Source organism: Pyrus communis, chromosome 14, assembly GCF_041283825.1.
Source record: "Pyrus communis isolate YQ-2024b chromosome 14, ASM4128382v1, whole genome shotgun sequence".
NCBI classification, from domain to species: Eukaryota; Viridiplantae; Streptophyta; class Magnoliopsida; order Rosales; family Rosaceae; genus Pyrus; species Pyrus communis.
In genome coordinates, this window is record NC_142578.1 from 12,916,668 (window position 1) to 12,934,511 (window position 17,844).

Here is a 17,844-nt window from a genome sequence, read left to right on the forward strand (position 1 = left end):
AGTAAGCTGCTGAAGTTTTTGGGTAGAGACCAACGCATGGAGCAAGCCCAACCAAAGCTGGCTTGTGGTCATCTCACGCGAGGCCTAGCGAAGCTGGGGCCATGGGACAAGCCCAACCTACAGGGTTGGCTATGGTAGCAATAGGCCGGGGCTTTCTCAAGCAAAAACTTGCGGGTTATGGTCTTAGGATGTGGACCGGGCCTTCAGGTCTGTGGGGTTAGTCAACCTAGGTCGGAGCCTGGTTGGGTTTCAACATGGCAACAAGCCCAAAAGGTTGTGTGCATGGTCCAAGTGTTTGTACAACACCGTTTCCTCTATATGGCTGGGCTTCAAGCCAGCGTGATGGTGCCACGATGGTGCTACGGTGGTGTGACGGTGGTGCTGCAAAAATCTCAATTTTCCCTTCTTTTTTTTTTCCTGAATCTCTAGGGTTAAAAATCGTTAATTGCTTCTAAATTAATTTCGATACTTTGACTCACAAATTTCACATGGTATAATTACGTATTGCATGAACAAGTATATATATTGACAAAATATATGAACACATATGCAATATATATATAATTGAAAGGAAAATATAAATATAGGGGGTTCATGCATCATAGGGAATGTTTTCATGCTTCATGGTCATTTCAAATATCTTAATTTATTTTAAAAGAACCTGATTGTTAGAAAACAACTGAACTTTTGAATTTCTAGAAAATCCTTCTCTGAAAGCTGGAATTGCATCTCCAATATGTTGTTTCACGTGCAACAAAGAAATATTAAATTGAATGAATAGCATGTAGATCAATTCAAAATAATAAATTAATCATAAAAAGAATGATTAAAACGTAATACTCCCTTAATTGAAGATCAAACTCTCTTTAGCGCAGCGTAAAGAATGTGCTGATAACGTGTTGTAAGCATAATTTACTGAACAATTATGGAGGTCAGAAAGAGAGGGGTGTGGCAATAGTAGAAAGAAAGAGAGAGATGTGTAATTGTGATGTGTGTTCTATTCCACCCCATTGTGCCTTTATTTATAGTAGTAGGGAAGGTTAATTCCTTACCGTAATAGGATTACAACTCTAATAGAATAATATCTAGTCTTAGAGATATGGTAGAATCCCAGAAGGATATCCTAGATATATTAGGATTTACACAATCACATTCCTAATTTAATAGGACTGCAACATTTACATGATTTTGCATCTCTTATTATTGATGCTCCCCTAAACCTCTCTGCATTCGACACTAGCCGCACTACTCGTGTTGACGTGACAACTTCCGTATATGCTTGACCACATAGCTCCCTTATGTCTTTCGTACCATACCTGGTCTAAATGTCAAAAGGAACTTTCATATAACAAGCTCATCCACTTGCTCTTTATGTAGCAGGGAGAGCAAAGAGATTTATTTGATATTAGGACTTGTTATGTCAGGAGAGAGAGATACCAACAAGAAATACAAATACATGTTCTAAATGCAATTGTACCATTTCGTGCTACTGCAATAAATTTTTAGGAAAACTAATGAAAATGGCTTGAAAACTTTGAGTTTTAAATAAAATGACAAAATAAAGAGTAAAGTGAATAGTACCAAGATTGACTTTTTGGTGTAAAAGTTTGGTTTTTCATTAAAGTGAACAGTACCGGGAGCTTTTCGTTAAAGTTCCCTAAATTTTTGTCCTAAATGCAATTGTACTCCTTGTACTACTACTAACTAATAAAAAATATCCTAATGATATACTTTTTTTGAGTACATCGATATTTTTACATTAAGGAAAGAGGAAGTTTGGTAGCCACACAATGGACAGCTTAATTTGGTATTGAATTCACCATTCACGAGATTCGAACCTAAGACCTCTCACTTTCAAATGAAGAGGAATACTACCACACCGTAATGCTGAATGACTCTAATGATATTCTTTTTATTTAATTTATCATTCAATAATTACTTAATATTACGATATAATAATATTTTTTATTATTTATAAATGAGACGTTTGACTAAAGAATTTGATACTAATAATTTATAGCCAAAATAAAAAATTTAAAACAGGTAGGAAAATAAGTGAGTAAAAAGGACTACGAGTGTGAAAGAGGGCGTTGCTTGGGTTAAAATCCTGGATGTGAAAAATGCCGATAATCCCTGTGAAGAAATGGTTGTGTGAACGTTGAAGTAGTCTTATGCTCTTGGGCCCCACTTACTTACCCCACTTACCACTCTCTCTTTTACATGTGGCATTCCCATTCCACATGTGTGACCTATTTTCATGCTCTTCTTGTCTTGGTCCCATTTTATTTTTAATTTTAATTATGTACGGTTTTACATTTTACAAACTCTTGTTAATTTTTTCTCATTGATCTTTTAAATTCATTTGATCTGATGATCGAAAATTGAGAGGAATATGTGAGAAGTAAAGAATGAATAGTTGGATAACACTACCTTATAGATAATGTCTGTAATGTAAAGTGTTAATTCCTTTACAATTTATGAAATCTTAACTTTGTAAAGCATTTTATCTGACTAGATGAGTTAAAACAAAAATTACCATCTTAAATTTGAGAAGTGACATTCCCACTCCACTCTTACACTTTGATAAGTGTGTGAAAGTATAGTACCCAATTACAGTAACGTAATTCTCGCGCTTTTACATTAGTGTATATCAGTATATCATGCTCTCGTATCAATCATCGACAACTCTTACTTGTTCATACATTATCCAACATCAGTAAATTTAATTACGCAAATTAATAATGACGGATTATTTGGAAAATCAATAACATTCCTTAAAACCTTTATAACCAAAAATATTAAAGTTTCTTACACTCGTGCAAATTTCCTTTACTATGTTTGGATGAGAGAAATAAACTTGGAATTTGAATTAAAGTTGGAATTCATAAATTGATATGCACCAATTCCCTTGTTTGGATTCATAAATGCATAAATTTAGAATTTATGCGTGGAAAGAAACTTGGAATTTGAGACTTCCAATTTCCAAGTTTAAATTCCATGTAAATATGTATCATTTTCCAACTTCTATGATTGAGAGTTTAAAAATAATAAATTTCGTATTCAGTTCCATTTTTTTTTTGTTAATTAAATAAGAAAATTCACAAATTCTAGAAAATAAAATTCCATCATTTTAAAATTCTTTAGTAATTTTAAATTTCTTCCTCCAAACATGTGTTAAATTGTGTAAATTTCTAAACAAAACCAACAACTCGCCCACACGCAGGGGACCTTTTTTTGTTGCACAACTAGAACTGCTAAGTGCAACTGACGATGGATGACGTGGCAAAACCGAATCACACTTAGTACTGCGATCTGGTGGTAGACTTTTTCATTTAGAAATGAGAGGTCTCATATTTGAATATCATGGATGATGAATTCGATACCAAATTAGGTTGACTATTATGTTGTTTAGCCGAACTCCATGCTCTCTTAATGTAAAAATATATGAATGTAAAAAAAAAAAAAAAAAAAAAAACCCGAATCGCACACGAAAAGCCATATTCCTTCACGGCGCGTACTAAAACGCGCCGATACACGCGTCCACACTCCGTTATGGGAACGAATCCTTGTGAAAAAGAACCCCAACAACCTCCATGCAAATAAAATATATACACATACACATATATAAAAACACCTTTCATCTTCAGAGGGTGAGTCCTTATCTCTGAACTCTCCAAAATTCTCCAGAAAAAATCCAAAAAACCCAAAAAAAGGGAAATCTTACTTTCTCACTCATCAAAACCACTCTCTCTCTAACAGTTGGTGGTGCAATTACTGTAGATTCAAGGAACCGTCAAAGAACCGAAGAGAAACGCCGGGCATTTGTTTATTTTATTTTTTTTGTTTATTTTTTTAATTTTCTGTGTGCGATCATGGCCGTTAACAATTCTCAGACGGTGGTGGGGAGTGGGCCGACGGCAGGGGGTGTGCCGGCGGCGTCGCTTTACGTCGGAGACCTCCATCCGTACATGACTGAAGGTCAGCTGGAGGAGGCTTTCAAAGGCTTCAAAGGTGTCACGTCCGTACGGCTCTGCAGGGACACCGCCACCGCCACCAACCGTTCTCTCCGCTACGGCTACGTCAACTTCACCACGCCTGAAGAAGGTTGTTTTTCCTCGTATTAATTAATTTAATTAATTATTGGTTTTTGTTAAGTAATTGAATTTTGGTTATTTGTTCTGTTTGGTTACTGAGAAAGTGCATGCGACTAACTTGGATTGTCATGGAATTATAAAATATCATTAATCTGTTTGCAGTAGTTTGATTTTTTTTTCCTGACTGGAAAAATACGATGAATTTTCATAAAAATTGAGTTGAGTTTTTTAACTTTTTGTTTATTTAATTTTTTAGTATATGTTTTGTGTTGAGATTCTTGTGTTATTATTATTGGAATTTGGATATCCATAAACATTGTGAAATAGAACAGGGAGGAATTACGATTTTGATCTGTTTGATTGTTCCAATGTGTGCGATTTCTCGATTGATCTGTTTGGTTTGTAAAGAGGGACAGCTCCTCCCATGCACCTGCCCGGGGGAACATACACAAATGTTAAATTGTTGTGTATATGGTCATAATCTTATTCTAATTGCGTTTGGTTTTCGTTTAAATAGCAATTCGAGCTATGGAGGTGATGAACCATTCAATGCTGCATGGAAGAGTGATAAGGGTCATGTGGTCACATCGTGATCCCGATGCAAGGAAAAGTGGAATTGGGAATGTGTTTGTCAAGGTATGTCTCGTTGCTTTAGACCTAAGTCATGGAGAAATGCTGATATGGTAAAACTATTTTGGTTTTCTGTTGTAGAATTTGAGCGAATCGATTAATAGTGTAGAGCTTGAAGAAATGTTTAAGAAGTTCGGACGTACTTTGTCTTGCAAATTGGCCATGTTTGAAGATGGGAAGAGTAAAGGTTATGGCTTTGTTCAGTTTGAGTCTGAGGAATCTGCGATTGCCGCTATTGAGAAGCTAAATGGCACCACTGTCGGAAATAAGCAGCTGTATGTGCAGGTTTTTTTTTAGTTGTTTCCTGTTTTGTTGAAAGATGTTTTGCTCATGAATTTTTCTTGATGGAATTACATTTTCCTTCTCGTCTCTGAACGTTAATCATACAATAATTACAACTCGTGTCACAGGTATGTTGCGAAATTTGTTAGAAAGAGCGATCGGGTTTTTCCCAATCCTGATGTTAAATATACAAATTTGTATATGAAGAATTTGGATCCAACTCTCAAGGAAGAGCTTGTGGAAGAGAAGTTCTCTGAATTTGGGAAAACTGTTAGCTTCGCGATTGCAAAGGATGACCATGGGAACTCTAGAGGTTTTGGTTTTGTGAACTTCGAGAACCCAGATGATGCTAGACGAGCAATGGAAGGAATGAATGGATCACAACTTGGTAAATTATGCATTTTTTATGGCATTAAAATTTTATTGGGAATATAGAATTCTATATACAGACCATTAATATTTGGTCTGGCGGTTTATTTTGACTAGGCTCCAAGGTTCTGTATGTAGCAAGGGCTCAGAAAAAGGCAGAGCGCGAGCATATTTTGTGTCGGCAGTTTGAGGAAAAACGAAAGGAGCAAATGTTGAAGTTCAAGGTAGTTTGATTTCCCATTGCTCTCCCAAGATCTCTTGGCTCCATTAGGTTTACAAAAAATGGGGCTTGCATATCGAAATTTTTTGCTTTCCCATGTTTTGTATGGGAGATTAATTACACCGCGTCATCATGGGAAAGGAAAAAAAAAAAAAATGATATTCCATGGTTTACTTTCTCAACATCACAAACAGGGGAATGACATGGGGATCGATTTCCCACCAATGCATTTCCGCAAATCAAACGGGGCATTATAGTAGCATCTAATCTTTCTATTTCTTTGTATTATATGCAGGGATCAAATGTGTATGTGAAGAACATTGACGATGATGTCAGTGATGAAGAACTGGTAGAACACTTTAGTCAGTGTGGAACGATTACTTCTGCAAAGATTATGCGAGACGACAAAGGAATAAGCAAGGGGTTTGGGTTTGTTTGCTTTTCTACCCCTGAGGAGGGCAATAAAGCTGTTAATACTTTTCATGGTAAGAAGTTGATTACATGCATCCCTCAGTTTTGATATTTAACGGTTTTCTTTACGATTATTTATAAGGAACTAACACACACGTATTCTATGTTTCTCTTCCTTAATCATATAATATCTGCTGCTCTATAATTAATGCGTACATTTTTAAATGTGTTTCAATTTATGGTTTTTATTTCACGGTAAGAATTTTAAGCTAAGTGTTAGCCTTTGTATTTCGTGTTTTCTTCGAGCTGCTAATCATGCTGCCACTGATATCTCACAGGATACATGTTTCGTCGGAAGCCATTGTATGTAGCTATTGCTCAACTAAAAGAGGAAAGACACGCACAGCTGCAGCTTCAGTATGCACAGCGTATGGCAGGATTTGTGGGTCCTTCCACAACTGTCATCCCAGGTGGATACCCTCCTTTCTACTACCAAGCACCCTCTGGGGTTGTTCCACAAGTGCCTCCTCGACCGGGACTGATGTATCAACCTTTGGGTTTGAGGCCAGGATGGATACCCAATGGCTTTGTACCTACGTCCGGACCAGCCTATCAACCACCACAGGTTCCCGTAGTGAGTACTATTCTTCCTGTGCCTAATTATCTTAGCTCATGCAGTCATCTGCATGCATATTTTTATGCCTTTTTTTTTTTTTACGCAATTATTGTTGGAAATTCAAATCAAAACAGGTTGTAAAATGTTGCTGCTAGCTATTGTTGAAAATCAATGTCAAAGTTAGGCATGGAAAGTTAGGCAATGTTAGGTATGGTTGAATAAAAATTATTAGGTGCAATTAATGTGTTTTGTGTGGTAATAAATAATCTTAGATTAATCATTTGGTTTGCTATAAATACCCAAGTTCTCAAGCATTGTAAATCATCCCATCCGAATCCCACTTCCAATTGTGAAGAAGCTTGTAAGCTTTCTTATTCCAACAGTTTGTAAACCTTTTTCATATATCAAAGTCCAAGTGTTTTGCCAAAGCTTGTTGCTTCCCTCCTTTCTCTATTTCTTTCTTTGTCCAATTTTATTTGAGAGTGCAAAGTGAAAGAGGTGTGATAGAGTTTGTAAACTTATCACCCACATATTTTGGTATTGAGTTAGTAAACTGTAAAATACCAACAATTATGTGGAATAATTGGATTTTTTTTTTTTTTAAACAGCAGAGAATTAATATAGCAATCGTGCTTTTGCTAACTCAAAAATCTTCCATCTCCAGATGCCGAATGCTCCAAGACAACATAGGCAATACAGGGGCAGAATGAACGGGCATATGATCCCACAGGGAGGCGCATATATACCACATTTACAACAGCCCACTCAGTTGCCACACACTGCAATAGATTCAAACAATCAGCAGGCATGTTTTCTCTTACTTCAGGCTTTTGTCATCGTTGTGTGTATTACGACCTGGTATATAACCCGCACAACTTATACCTTTCAGTGCTTAACGAACCTATAAAGCGAGTACTGATATTGATTACTGTTGGGTTTCATTAAAAAATTAATAAGGAATAAAAAACCAACAAGTTCTTTAGGACTGAGATGAATGTTTGTTCCCCCGGCTTTTAAGTATGCCTGATGTGTCCGTTATCATGAAATTCTAATTCTCTAAATGACATTCATTGCAGCGGATGGGGCAGGCTAAGTATGTTGCTAATGAGCGTCAACGCGACATGAATAAAGGGGTCTCGTCTGCTGCATCCAATTCTGTTGGAGTTGGGGTTCAACCAGAGATGCTGAGTAGCATGCTTGCTGCTGCTTCTCCTGAGCAGCAGAAACAGATACTTGGCGAACAGCTCTACCCACTCGTCCATAAACAAAAGGTGATGCTTTCACCACATTGATGTTTAATTTCTTTTTAAGCATACCGGCGTGGAAGTTTCTATAGTTGTCATCTCTAGCAGTATTAATGCTCCATCAAAATTTCTAAAGGGCCCGTTCGGTAGCATTTTTTATAACGATTTTTTAAAACTGTTTTGCAAAACGAAAACAACAAATAGGATTTTGCATTTTTCTGATTTGAGAATGCGTTTGCATTTTTCTGATTTGCAAGACGTTAATGAACATATCCTAATTTTCTTGAAGCTGTTTCTATCATTTTAAAAAACTTTCAAATATGGTATCAGCCAAACACAGGCTATTAAGGGCCGATACTAAAATTTACTCACCACTTTTACGTGCAGCCCGACCTAGCTTCAAAGATAACTGGGATGCTACTTGAAATGGACAACTCGGAGCTGCTGAATTTACTGGAGTCACCCGAGTCTTTGACTGCGAAAGTGGAAGAAGCAGTTCAGGTGCTTCAGATCTCCAAGACGAAAGTACCTAACAAAGAGAACGTTCATCCAAGTTATCTTTCTGCCGAGGTTGCAGTCAATTGAAAATCGGAGATGGTTAGGCGCTTTTTCGCAGCTCATGACCTTCTGTCTTTGGCCCATCACAATGTTTTCTTTTACTAGTTTTTTGTTCTCACAGCAGAGTATTTTTCTTTCCTTCATAGAACATTAAGTTCTTCTTTGCTATACATCGCTCTGGTATTGTAGTAATACTGATAGAACCGATGAATTTTCGGAACTTTAGTATTTCGGGGTTTCGGATTCAACTTCTTTTAATATTTTGGCAAACATAATTCTCCGTTTTCATTGGAATTTTCTATTGCATAATCTCATCCATTGACGAAAACCAACTTAAACCCTGACGTTATGATGGTTTAGTAACCCTCTTCCGTCAATTACATACTAAACGAGCAAGTCGAAAGCTGTTGAGGTGATATCGAAGGTAAGTAGAGAAACACAAATAAAATGTTAGAGGTCTTAAAAGATCTTTTGTGTAACTAAGCTCGTCGTATTTCATTGATCTTTAAGGTAAAGTCTCGCTTAATCCTGCATCAATTCTAACGTTGAACTTTTGATAAAATAGGAATTAGGGGTGCCATAGTGTGGTTTGGTTCGACTTAGATTTTCTTTCTTCTACTGGTCATATCTTATTTGAACTATAATGTTGGCTTAGTGTGCATTTCAAAGATATAAACTGAATGAAATCATGCCGCGCGGCATCCAATGTTTAAAATATCGGTATTGACGGAAATATTGATGTGCAAATTTGTAGAAATATTGACAAAATATATTGAATCGATATCAATCTCAGTTGCTTTTGATGGAAACGATGGAAATTTAAAGTGGAACTTTAGAAATTGACAAACATTGGTTTGATAGAAATATAAGAGTTTTTTTTTTTATATTTAATAGATGTGTCAAAAATATCAATGATATCTGTCGATTTTTAAGAGTTTTTCCAATATGAGGTTATGTTTAGATTTCATGTCCTATTTTTGTATTTTTTTTCTGAATTTTTAGAAATTTCCATGAAAGTATGATCGTATCGAATTTATTCATCACTGGCGGTATCCTAATTTTTATAGTATAAAAATGTTTTAAATTTTAGCGGCAAGACCTTTGAAATAAAAAGGGCTTGTCACACTTCCCCCCGTGTCCAACTTTCCCGCTTTATTGGTTAAAGGCATGTAATAATAAAGATGGGCCGGGTTTGGGCCCCCGAAATATGACCGACTTAACTCCAATTTGAATTTGTATATCCATTCGTTTCGATACAAACCCAAAAAAACCTCTGGAAAATCGCGAAATATGGGCAGTCACGGACGCAGCAGCAGAAGAAAGGAGGCGCCGTCGTCTTCCTCCAAGAATCGCCGCAGAAGAAGATCCGACGAATCCGATTCCGCGTCGTATACCGAGTCCGATGATTCCGACAGCCACGACTCCTCCCCGGCGAGGAGCTCCAGGAAGCGCAAGGAACGTAGCAGTCGCAGAAAGAGTAGCCGTCGGAAGGACTCCGACTACGAGTCGTACGACAGCGATGAGAGCGAGGAACGTGACCGGAAGACGAAGAGGTCGTCGAAGAACGTTACGGAGGAGCAAATCGCTGAGTACTTGGCTAAGAAGGCACAGAAGAAGGTTTGCGATTTGGTCTCTTAGGGTTTCGTTTTGAATTTTTTTGTGAATTTTATGATATTGACTGTACGGTTCTCTTGGTTTTGATTGAGTAGGCAGCTCGAGTAGCCAAGAAGATAAAATCAAAAACGGTTTCGGGTTACTCGAATGATTCGAATCCCTTTGGCGATTCCAATCTCAATGAGATGTAAGTTTTTATTAATTTTTTTGGGTTTTAGACTATTTGTTGGTTACATTGGGTTCGGTATTCGATGTTGGGTTATAGAGCACATTTGGACACGCTATTGCGAAATTAGTTGGCTTTGTGAAGCAATAGGTTATTAAATGCTTATGCGTACCAATCGTGGAAAGCTTTCATTTATAATACGGTCAATTATGAGTGTTGAATATGGTTAACCTCAAAGGACGAGGAAGAGCGTTTATGCTGAAACGTAACTGTTTACATTTTGCTAGAAGCATAGGCCATTCATATGTTACAGGGTGTTTTGCTCATTTTTTTACGTTCTCATTATAGTTGGTTGTATTTAGTAAATTTCAGATTTGAATATTTTTTTAGTACAGCTATAGTTTCGTAGTCTTATTGGCATATCTCATTGGCTCAACTATCTATCTGGTATGTGGTGGCTGACATATATATATATATGTTTCGTTAGGATATACTTATGTTATGGATTGTAAGCTTTTTTGTTTTTTTTTTTTTTTTTCTTGTTTTTGTTTTTGTAATTTTACACTGTGCCATATTCAGGTTTGTATGGCGAAAGAAGATTGAGCGTGATGTGTCACATGGTGTTCCGCTTGACGAGTTTTCAGTTAAGGCTGAGAGAAAAAGACAGAGAGAAAGAATGGTACATAATTCTAGCCCAAAATTACATCTCTTTTGTTACTTTTCTAATTGTTGTGTTCTATTCCTTGTGGTTATGGAATTATTAGTCTTAAACAGGGGTTTATATATTATTGGACTTTTAGTTCCAATCAGTTAAAATGTCAGATACATAAGTTAGAGAATATGCTCAGTATAGAAGTTCATGAGTCTGGAAATAATTTTATTCTGTTGTTGGAAAATCCCTGGAGAATTCAATTGAAATTCATGACCAAAAAATTCGATTTTATCTTATAAGTTACTGGAATCAGCATTAGTTTTTACTACAAGATGGATTACATGGAGTAACAAGCTTAGCTGCTGAAGTTTGTTGACATTGTACAAATAGAGACTGAGAGCCTTTTTCTGCATCCATATAAATGGATCTATGTAGATCGTTGTTATTACATTCCAATTCTTCCCGATACCTCCCATGGAAACTTCTAAATTGTATCACAAATTGACAGTTCTTTCTATTATCTTAGAACGGAACATAATCCTGAGTCCTCACTTAGGATTGGATGCAGATAGAAAAGGAATTTACTAGTTCATAATCATTTTGATATCTCGATAAACCTTTTAGGATAATTAATAGGCAAGAGAGGCATTTGAAATCGCTAAGAATGCAAAGGGAACTAAACCCTACACTGAGACTAAGGCTCATTCTTTTTCTCAAGTTTACTCTCTCTTAGGTAACTGTATACTGCACACGTACTATGTATTGTATTCCAAATAGATTAATCCTGTGCCTTGGCCATGACGAAAGTTAGGTGGGTTGGCAGTTCTGTTTCATTGTCTCTACATTTGTACTTTATTGACTGCAGAGACAAGAGATTAAGACCCTAGGAAACCATTTACATCCAGTTACCAGCCTGCTAAATTACTTTTTGATGGAGCTCCTGCTTAGCTAGGATGAAGAACAAGAAGAGTATAGAAACCATCCAATTATCCAGTAACCCATGTGCTAAAGAAGTTTTTTCATGGAGGATGTTCTGCAGAAGTTAGCTAAATAGGAAGATAAACATACCACTTAGGTTTTGTTACAACTATTTAATATATCACAAGACCAATTTCTCTTCAGAGGCCAAGTTAGCTAAATAGGAAGATAAACATACCACTTAGGTTTTGTTACAACTATTTAATATATCACAAGACCAATTTCTCTTCAGAGGCCATCTTGCGGCCCTGGGGTTGCAAAATAAATGAGTTCTATGATTAAAACATGGGATTTTTAGCCTCAGTAATTTACAGTTGTTCAGTTTTCATCTTTAGAATTTTAATATATTTATTACAAACTCATCCTTCAGGCAGAGATTGAAAAGGTCAAGAAAAGAAGGGAAGAAAGGGCACTTGAGAAAGCACAACATGAGGAAGAAATGGTAAGTTTATTGCCTGGTATGGCTTATATTTTTTCATTGAAGATCTTGGGCATGTTTGGAAGTGCTTTTAAAATGACGTAAAGTGCTTTTGGTGAAAGTGTTTTTGGGTTCCGAAAGCACTTGAGGTGCATTTTGGAAGAAGCACCAGTGTGCTTCTTGCAGGTAACACTCCAAAATGCTTTTCCAGGATTCACTTGCATTTTTAATAAGGATTGGTTCCAAAAGTATTCCAAAAGCATTTTCATCAAAAGCGCTTTCATTCATTTAAAAACACTTCCAAACACACCTCTTGGGGTAAAATCTGAATGCATTTTCCCATTGGAAATGATACTTTTAGTTCTATAGTTTCTCCTTTTCCTAATCAGTCTAGCATTGCTTTTCGGTTAAGTAAAGTTGATTTCTTTCTGCAGGCACTGCTAGCCAGAGAACGTGCTCGGGCTGAGTTCCAAGACTGGGAGAAAAAAGAAGAAGAGGTGTGGTGCTGAATTCAATCAATAAATTCCTATTCTTGCCGATTTTTGCGTTGAACTTGCATTTTTCTTTTCCAATGCTCTAGCTTACATGAACGTGTTGAGATTTTGTTTTACCTGTCAATTTGATAATCAACATGTTCTACGTACAGTTCCACTTCGACCAAAGCAAAGTCAGGTCAGAGATCAGATTGCGTGAAGGGCGTATTAAGCCAATTGATGTACTGTCTAAACATCTGAATGGCTCAGATGACTTTGAGATTGAGATAGACGAGCCATATATGGTCTTCATGGTAAATATTCCTGGGAGACTTGTGCATACTTTCACAAAAATTTATTTAATCTTCACAGCAATTTATTTGCTTCTCATTTCTATTTTGTATGGAAATTATTAGGCACCTTTCCTGTGCAATGAGTGGAGATAGAAAGAGAGTTAATGAATGTTTCTTTCCATGACTTTTAGATGCGTGTGTGTGTGTCTGTACGCTTGTGTGGGTGGGGATGGGTTATCTGGAAGGGCTTGGTTTCTGTTCTTGTTGATCGACTTGGTTCTTAATTAGAGCTCTCAAGTAGCAAGAGTCTTAATTCTTGCAATAGTAGCCTGGACCATCAATTTCTATTTTATTTTTTCAATATTTAGGAAATTATTACTTTCCTTCAGTTCTCCATCTCGAGACAGATGTTATAAAGTTGAACACATGAAACAAGCATTGGCTTTGCCATTTCAAATCAAATGTTTATCTCTATTTAATGTCCAGTGTCTTCTGTTTCAATGTTGTAATTTGGTGTTGTGTGCATTAATAAACATAATAATGACATAGATTGAACTGTTTGAATCATAATTCACATTTGGCATTTGACATGTACAATGCAGGGATTGACTGTAAAGGAAATGGAAGAGCTTCGAGATGACATCAAAATGCACCTTGATTTGGACAGGGCAACAGAAACACATGTGAAGTACTGGGAGGTATTATTTTCTTTCTTTTCCTTTTAGTGCATTTCTACCTCTTACAATGTTTCTTATGGATACTTTACCTCCAGATATGAGTGCTTCAGATTAATCAAGCTATGCTAATTAGTTAGTGTCTCCTGTTTCATGATATGGTTTGCTTGCCTCAGTAATTTGTATTATCGATGTGGTTGGAGGCTTTAACAAATATAGCAGTAATGATGCTCCTTTATTTGGTTATTTTTCTTTTTATTCAATGTTTTTTTGTCCTTTGGGTTGTCTAGAGTTAGTTAGCTGTACCCAACGAGCTAATCAGAGAATCAAAGGCATGTGAAGTTGCAACTTTGCTAGCTGCAAACAATAGTTATAATTAGTTGGACTTCATTTAATTGCCTAAACATTTAGTAATTTAATGTAGATAGTGCCTAAATAGTTATACATTAAAAGTAAAATTTGTTTTGGGACTGTATCCTAATATACAATTTGACAGGCACTTTTAGTGGTTTGTGATTGGGAGCTAGCTGAAGGTCGGAAAAAAGATGCAATAGATCGAGCTAAGGTTCGTGGAGAGGAACCTCCTGCTGAGTTGCTTGCGGAACAAAGAGGCTTGCATACTAGCGTTGAAGCAGATGTCAAGAACCTCTTGGAAGGAAAGACTTTCAGGGAATTAGAGGAATTACAGTCCAAAATTGAGTCAGAAATGCGTTCTGGAACAGCCAAGGTTGTTGAGTATTGGGAGGCTGTTCTCACACGCCTCCATATATTCAAGGCCAAGGTACTTTAGCCTTACATTCTTTAATGTCTTTCAACTTTATATAGGATATAGTGTTTGGACTCATTATTTAATTCCATCCAATACAGGCTTGTTTGAAAGAAATCCATGCTAAAATGTTGCACAAGCATTTGCAACGGCTTCAGAAACGGGAGGATGGTGAAAAGAACTTGGATAGGGTTCATGATTCACAGCCTGAAGAGGAGGAGAGTGAGTCTGATGTCAACGGTATGCACACTTTTGACCTGTGGGTTTATGATTTTATTACGAATACGGGTTGCTAATATATTTTTGTATGTAGATGCACAAGCATTTTCTCCAGAACCCATGGAGGAGGAGATTCATGTGGCTGAGGAAGAGGCTGGGTCATTTTCACCAGAGCTGTTGCATGGAGATGAAAATGAGGAAGTAATCGACCCTGAAGAGGACAGGGCTATACTGGTAATATTCAGGTCCTAATACTGGTAAGATTTCTTTGCACAAGTACATTGGTGTAACCGCACGAGTCTTGTGGTATGTTAACAGGAAAGGAAGCGTGTAGCTGTGTTAGAAGAACAACAGAGGCGGATTCAAGAAGCTATGACATCAAAGCCAGCTCCACCAGAAGATAATTTTGAGATGAAGGCCATGAAATTCATGGGAGAAATGGTTGAAGGAGATGCAGTTCTTGGCACGGGTTCTGAAGTGAACCTTGACTCACAGGTACTTCATCTTGGCCATTCTCTTCTTTTGCACTTTATTTTTTTTCCCCTCAGTTGTACTCAAGGAAAAATGTAATTGTAGTGGGGCACATCTCTCAGATCTTTATGCAGAATTTGATGAAATAAATGTGGATGTAGGTATACTGGTGGCATGACAAGTACCGACCTAGAAAGCCGAAATATTTCAACCGCGTTCACACTGGATACGAGTGGAACAAGTACAATCAGACTCACTATGATCATGATAACCCTCCTCCGAAGATTGTGCAAGGATACAAGTTCAACATCTTCTATCCGGACCTTGTTGACAAGACGAAGGCCCCACATTATACGATAGAGAAGGATGGCAACAGCAGTGAGACATGCATTATAAGGTTCCATGCAGGGCCACCCTACGAGGACATTGTAAGTTTTCTTGATTTGGTAATTGAATCTTGTTGGTTATGATCCTGTTCAGGATGAAATTACTTAGTCACTCTTCTAATTGGATTGCAGGCGTTCCGGATAGTAAACAAAGAATGGGAATACTCACACAAAAAGGGGTTCAAATGCACATTTGAACGTGGAATTTTGCACGTATACTTCAACTTCAAACGACACCGCTATCGTAGGTGACGTGTTGGTAGGTTTGTTACTTTTCATTCCGAAGCTGACATATATAAACAGTTTGATCGAATCTTGATTATTTTTCTCTGTGTACTATAAGATTTTTCTCTGTGTACTATAAGATTTTATGGGCATGTATAATATGCGGGCAACGGTTCGTTTAAACTTAGTTGTTAAAAGAACAAGAGTATGGATACCTTGCTTTTGTTTTGCATAGTAATATTGTACTTGTATGCCTCTAACTAGATTGTGGGTCAAGTTTTGAAAAGAATAGGGTAGTGAAATTTACGTACGAGAAGAATAAGGCATGCTTTAATGCATTTTACTACGGCTTGGAAGTCTCGCCGGACTTTGTCTACGTCGTGGTTTTTTTATACAAGCGATATTGTGACAAGCGTGGAGAGAGGCTACCTCGTAAAACCCAGTTAGTGTTTGATTAGGACTGAAATATCCCGTTAGTCCATAATCCTTTTTGCTAGGAAGTGTGTTCTTTTTTCACCTTCCACTGAAGTTGTTGCGGTTATTTGTAATTTACCAATTTATCCTTCCCCAGCAAAAGAGGTTATACTTAATGTCAAACATCAACCGCCCCTTCTTCATGGGCTCATCCCTCTTACCTCTACTGAAAAGCTCCGGCGAGACCACCTTCGGATTGTCTCTCTGCAGATTCGATTTTCTGCACAGCCTTGCAAGAAAATATAAAATTGGAGATGTCGAATCTGAGGTTGAAGAGTTTGGCTTCAAAGGATGAGTGTTAGGTGCAGTTAGAGACAGAAAATGGAGGAAGAGGAGAAAAGAGAGAAAGAAATCAGTCTGCGTGGAGATGCGGGGATGATGAGGAGGATAAATTATTGAGAACTTTAACGAAAAGTTTCCGGTATTATTCATTTTAACTAAAAATCATTTTTTTACATTAAAAGTCAAGCCTGATGCTATTCATTTTACCCTTTATTTTGTTCTTATAGTTAAAATTCAAAGTTTTCAAGTTTTTTTCATTAGTTTTCCTTAAATTACTAGGTGGTACTATGATACTTCTATTTAAAATTTGACACGTGAACCATTTTATTCATACCCGGACTTATAATTCATTTTTTCTTTCTATTTTGGTAAACTGAAATTACAATAGGGCAAAGCCAAGGTATAACAGGAAAGCCCACATAAAGGACTAACATAGCTACAAACCAGAGAGACAACAAACATCAGAGTGACATAGGGCCAAGGACCGACATAAGCAACAACTATATGTCACCCTAGATCACTCCAGCAAAGACTCAATTTAATGTGGGTAAGGTTGACTATCTTTGTTTAGAATATGTACAATCAAAGATGACTTAGAATTCATTTTAAGGAATTAAAATTACATCATGTTGAAGCAGGGGTGGAAGTCCTCAGAGAACAGCGGGCTTCGATAATTTTGAGGTCGAGGTCGCCGTGCCGTAGGTCCACCGTTCTGATGTCTTTTCGGGCTTCTTGGGTCAGTGTACAAAACCATAATTTCATGTTATCATATTTGCTGCGTTCAGGGTGAGTGTGAATAGAGACAAAAGGTTAGGTTTATGTACACCTTGCATTTTCAACCGACTTGACGTGTTAAGATTAGTATTTGGGTGAGTGCTAAACAAGTTCGGTGGTTGACAGGTCAACCCATTAATCACCTGTTAAATAACGGATCATTTTGGGTGAACCCACGAAACCCGTTAACCATCCGTTAACACCAGTTATTGGCACCCCAACTGACATTGCTATTTCTGCAAGCATATCGTTTGCAAAACCTTGGTCAAGTGTCTGATCATCAAGACGTTGTTTTAGCTTGTCGAAAACTTGGAGCTGAGACTGTGAGGCCTCAATTTCCACTCTCTGCGTTTCATTCTGTAACCTATTCACCTGATCAGATATCCACAATAAGACGTTGGTGTTTGCAACGGATAGAGCAGCCAAAGACCTTCCGATATCCCTGGTAACGTCTTGTACCTCCTTGACAATGTGCCGACACTTGACAAGCAAGTAGAAACGTGCTCGGTTTTTATACTTGTCAACCAAGTTGTTTGCCCTTTTAACATCTGCTTC

At 37.2% G+C, this 17,844-nt stretch overlaps 2 protein-coding genes across 2 annotated transcripts; both read left to right on the plus strand.

Moving 5' to 3' along the window:
* The first annotated feature begins 3,639 nt into the window (after window positions 1-3,639).
* LOC137712096 (polyadenylate-binding protein 7-like) lies at window positions 3,640-8,718 on the plus strand. Its single transcript, XM_068451240.2, has 10 exons — window positions 3,640-4,104; window positions 4,612-4,730; window positions 4,806-4,999; window positions 5,135-5,394; window positions 5,493-5,599; window positions 5,891-6,080; window positions 6,345-6,640; window positions 7,287-7,427; window positions 7,699-7,893; window positions 8,254-8,718. The coding sequence occupies exons 1-10, from the start codon at window positions 3,873-3,875 to the stop codon at window positions 8,449-8,451; spliced, it is 1,932 nt and encodes a 643-aa protein (XP_068307341.2). The 5' UTR covers window positions 3,640-3,872; the 3' UTR covers window positions 8,452-8,718.
* A 946-nt stretch (window positions 8,719-9,664) lies between these two features.
* On the plus strand, window positions 9,665-16,019 carry LOC137712719 (splicing factor Cactin). Its single transcript, XM_068451862.2, has 13 exons — window positions 9,665-10,041; window positions 10,134-10,225; window positions 10,784-10,883; window positions 12,205-12,276; window positions 12,687-12,749; window positions 12,899-13,039; window positions 13,621-13,716; window positions 14,189-14,473; window positions 14,560-14,698; window positions 14,772-14,911; window positions 14,996-15,172; window positions 15,310-15,576; window positions 15,667-16,019. Exons 1-13 carry the CDS (start codon window positions 9,715-9,717, stop codon window positions 15,784-15,786), a joined length of 2,019 nt encoding a protein of 672 aa, XP_068307963.2. The 5' UTR covers window positions 9,665-9,714; the 3' UTR covers window positions 15,787-16,019.
* The last annotated feature ends 1,825 nt before the right edge of the window (window positions 16,020-17,844 follow it).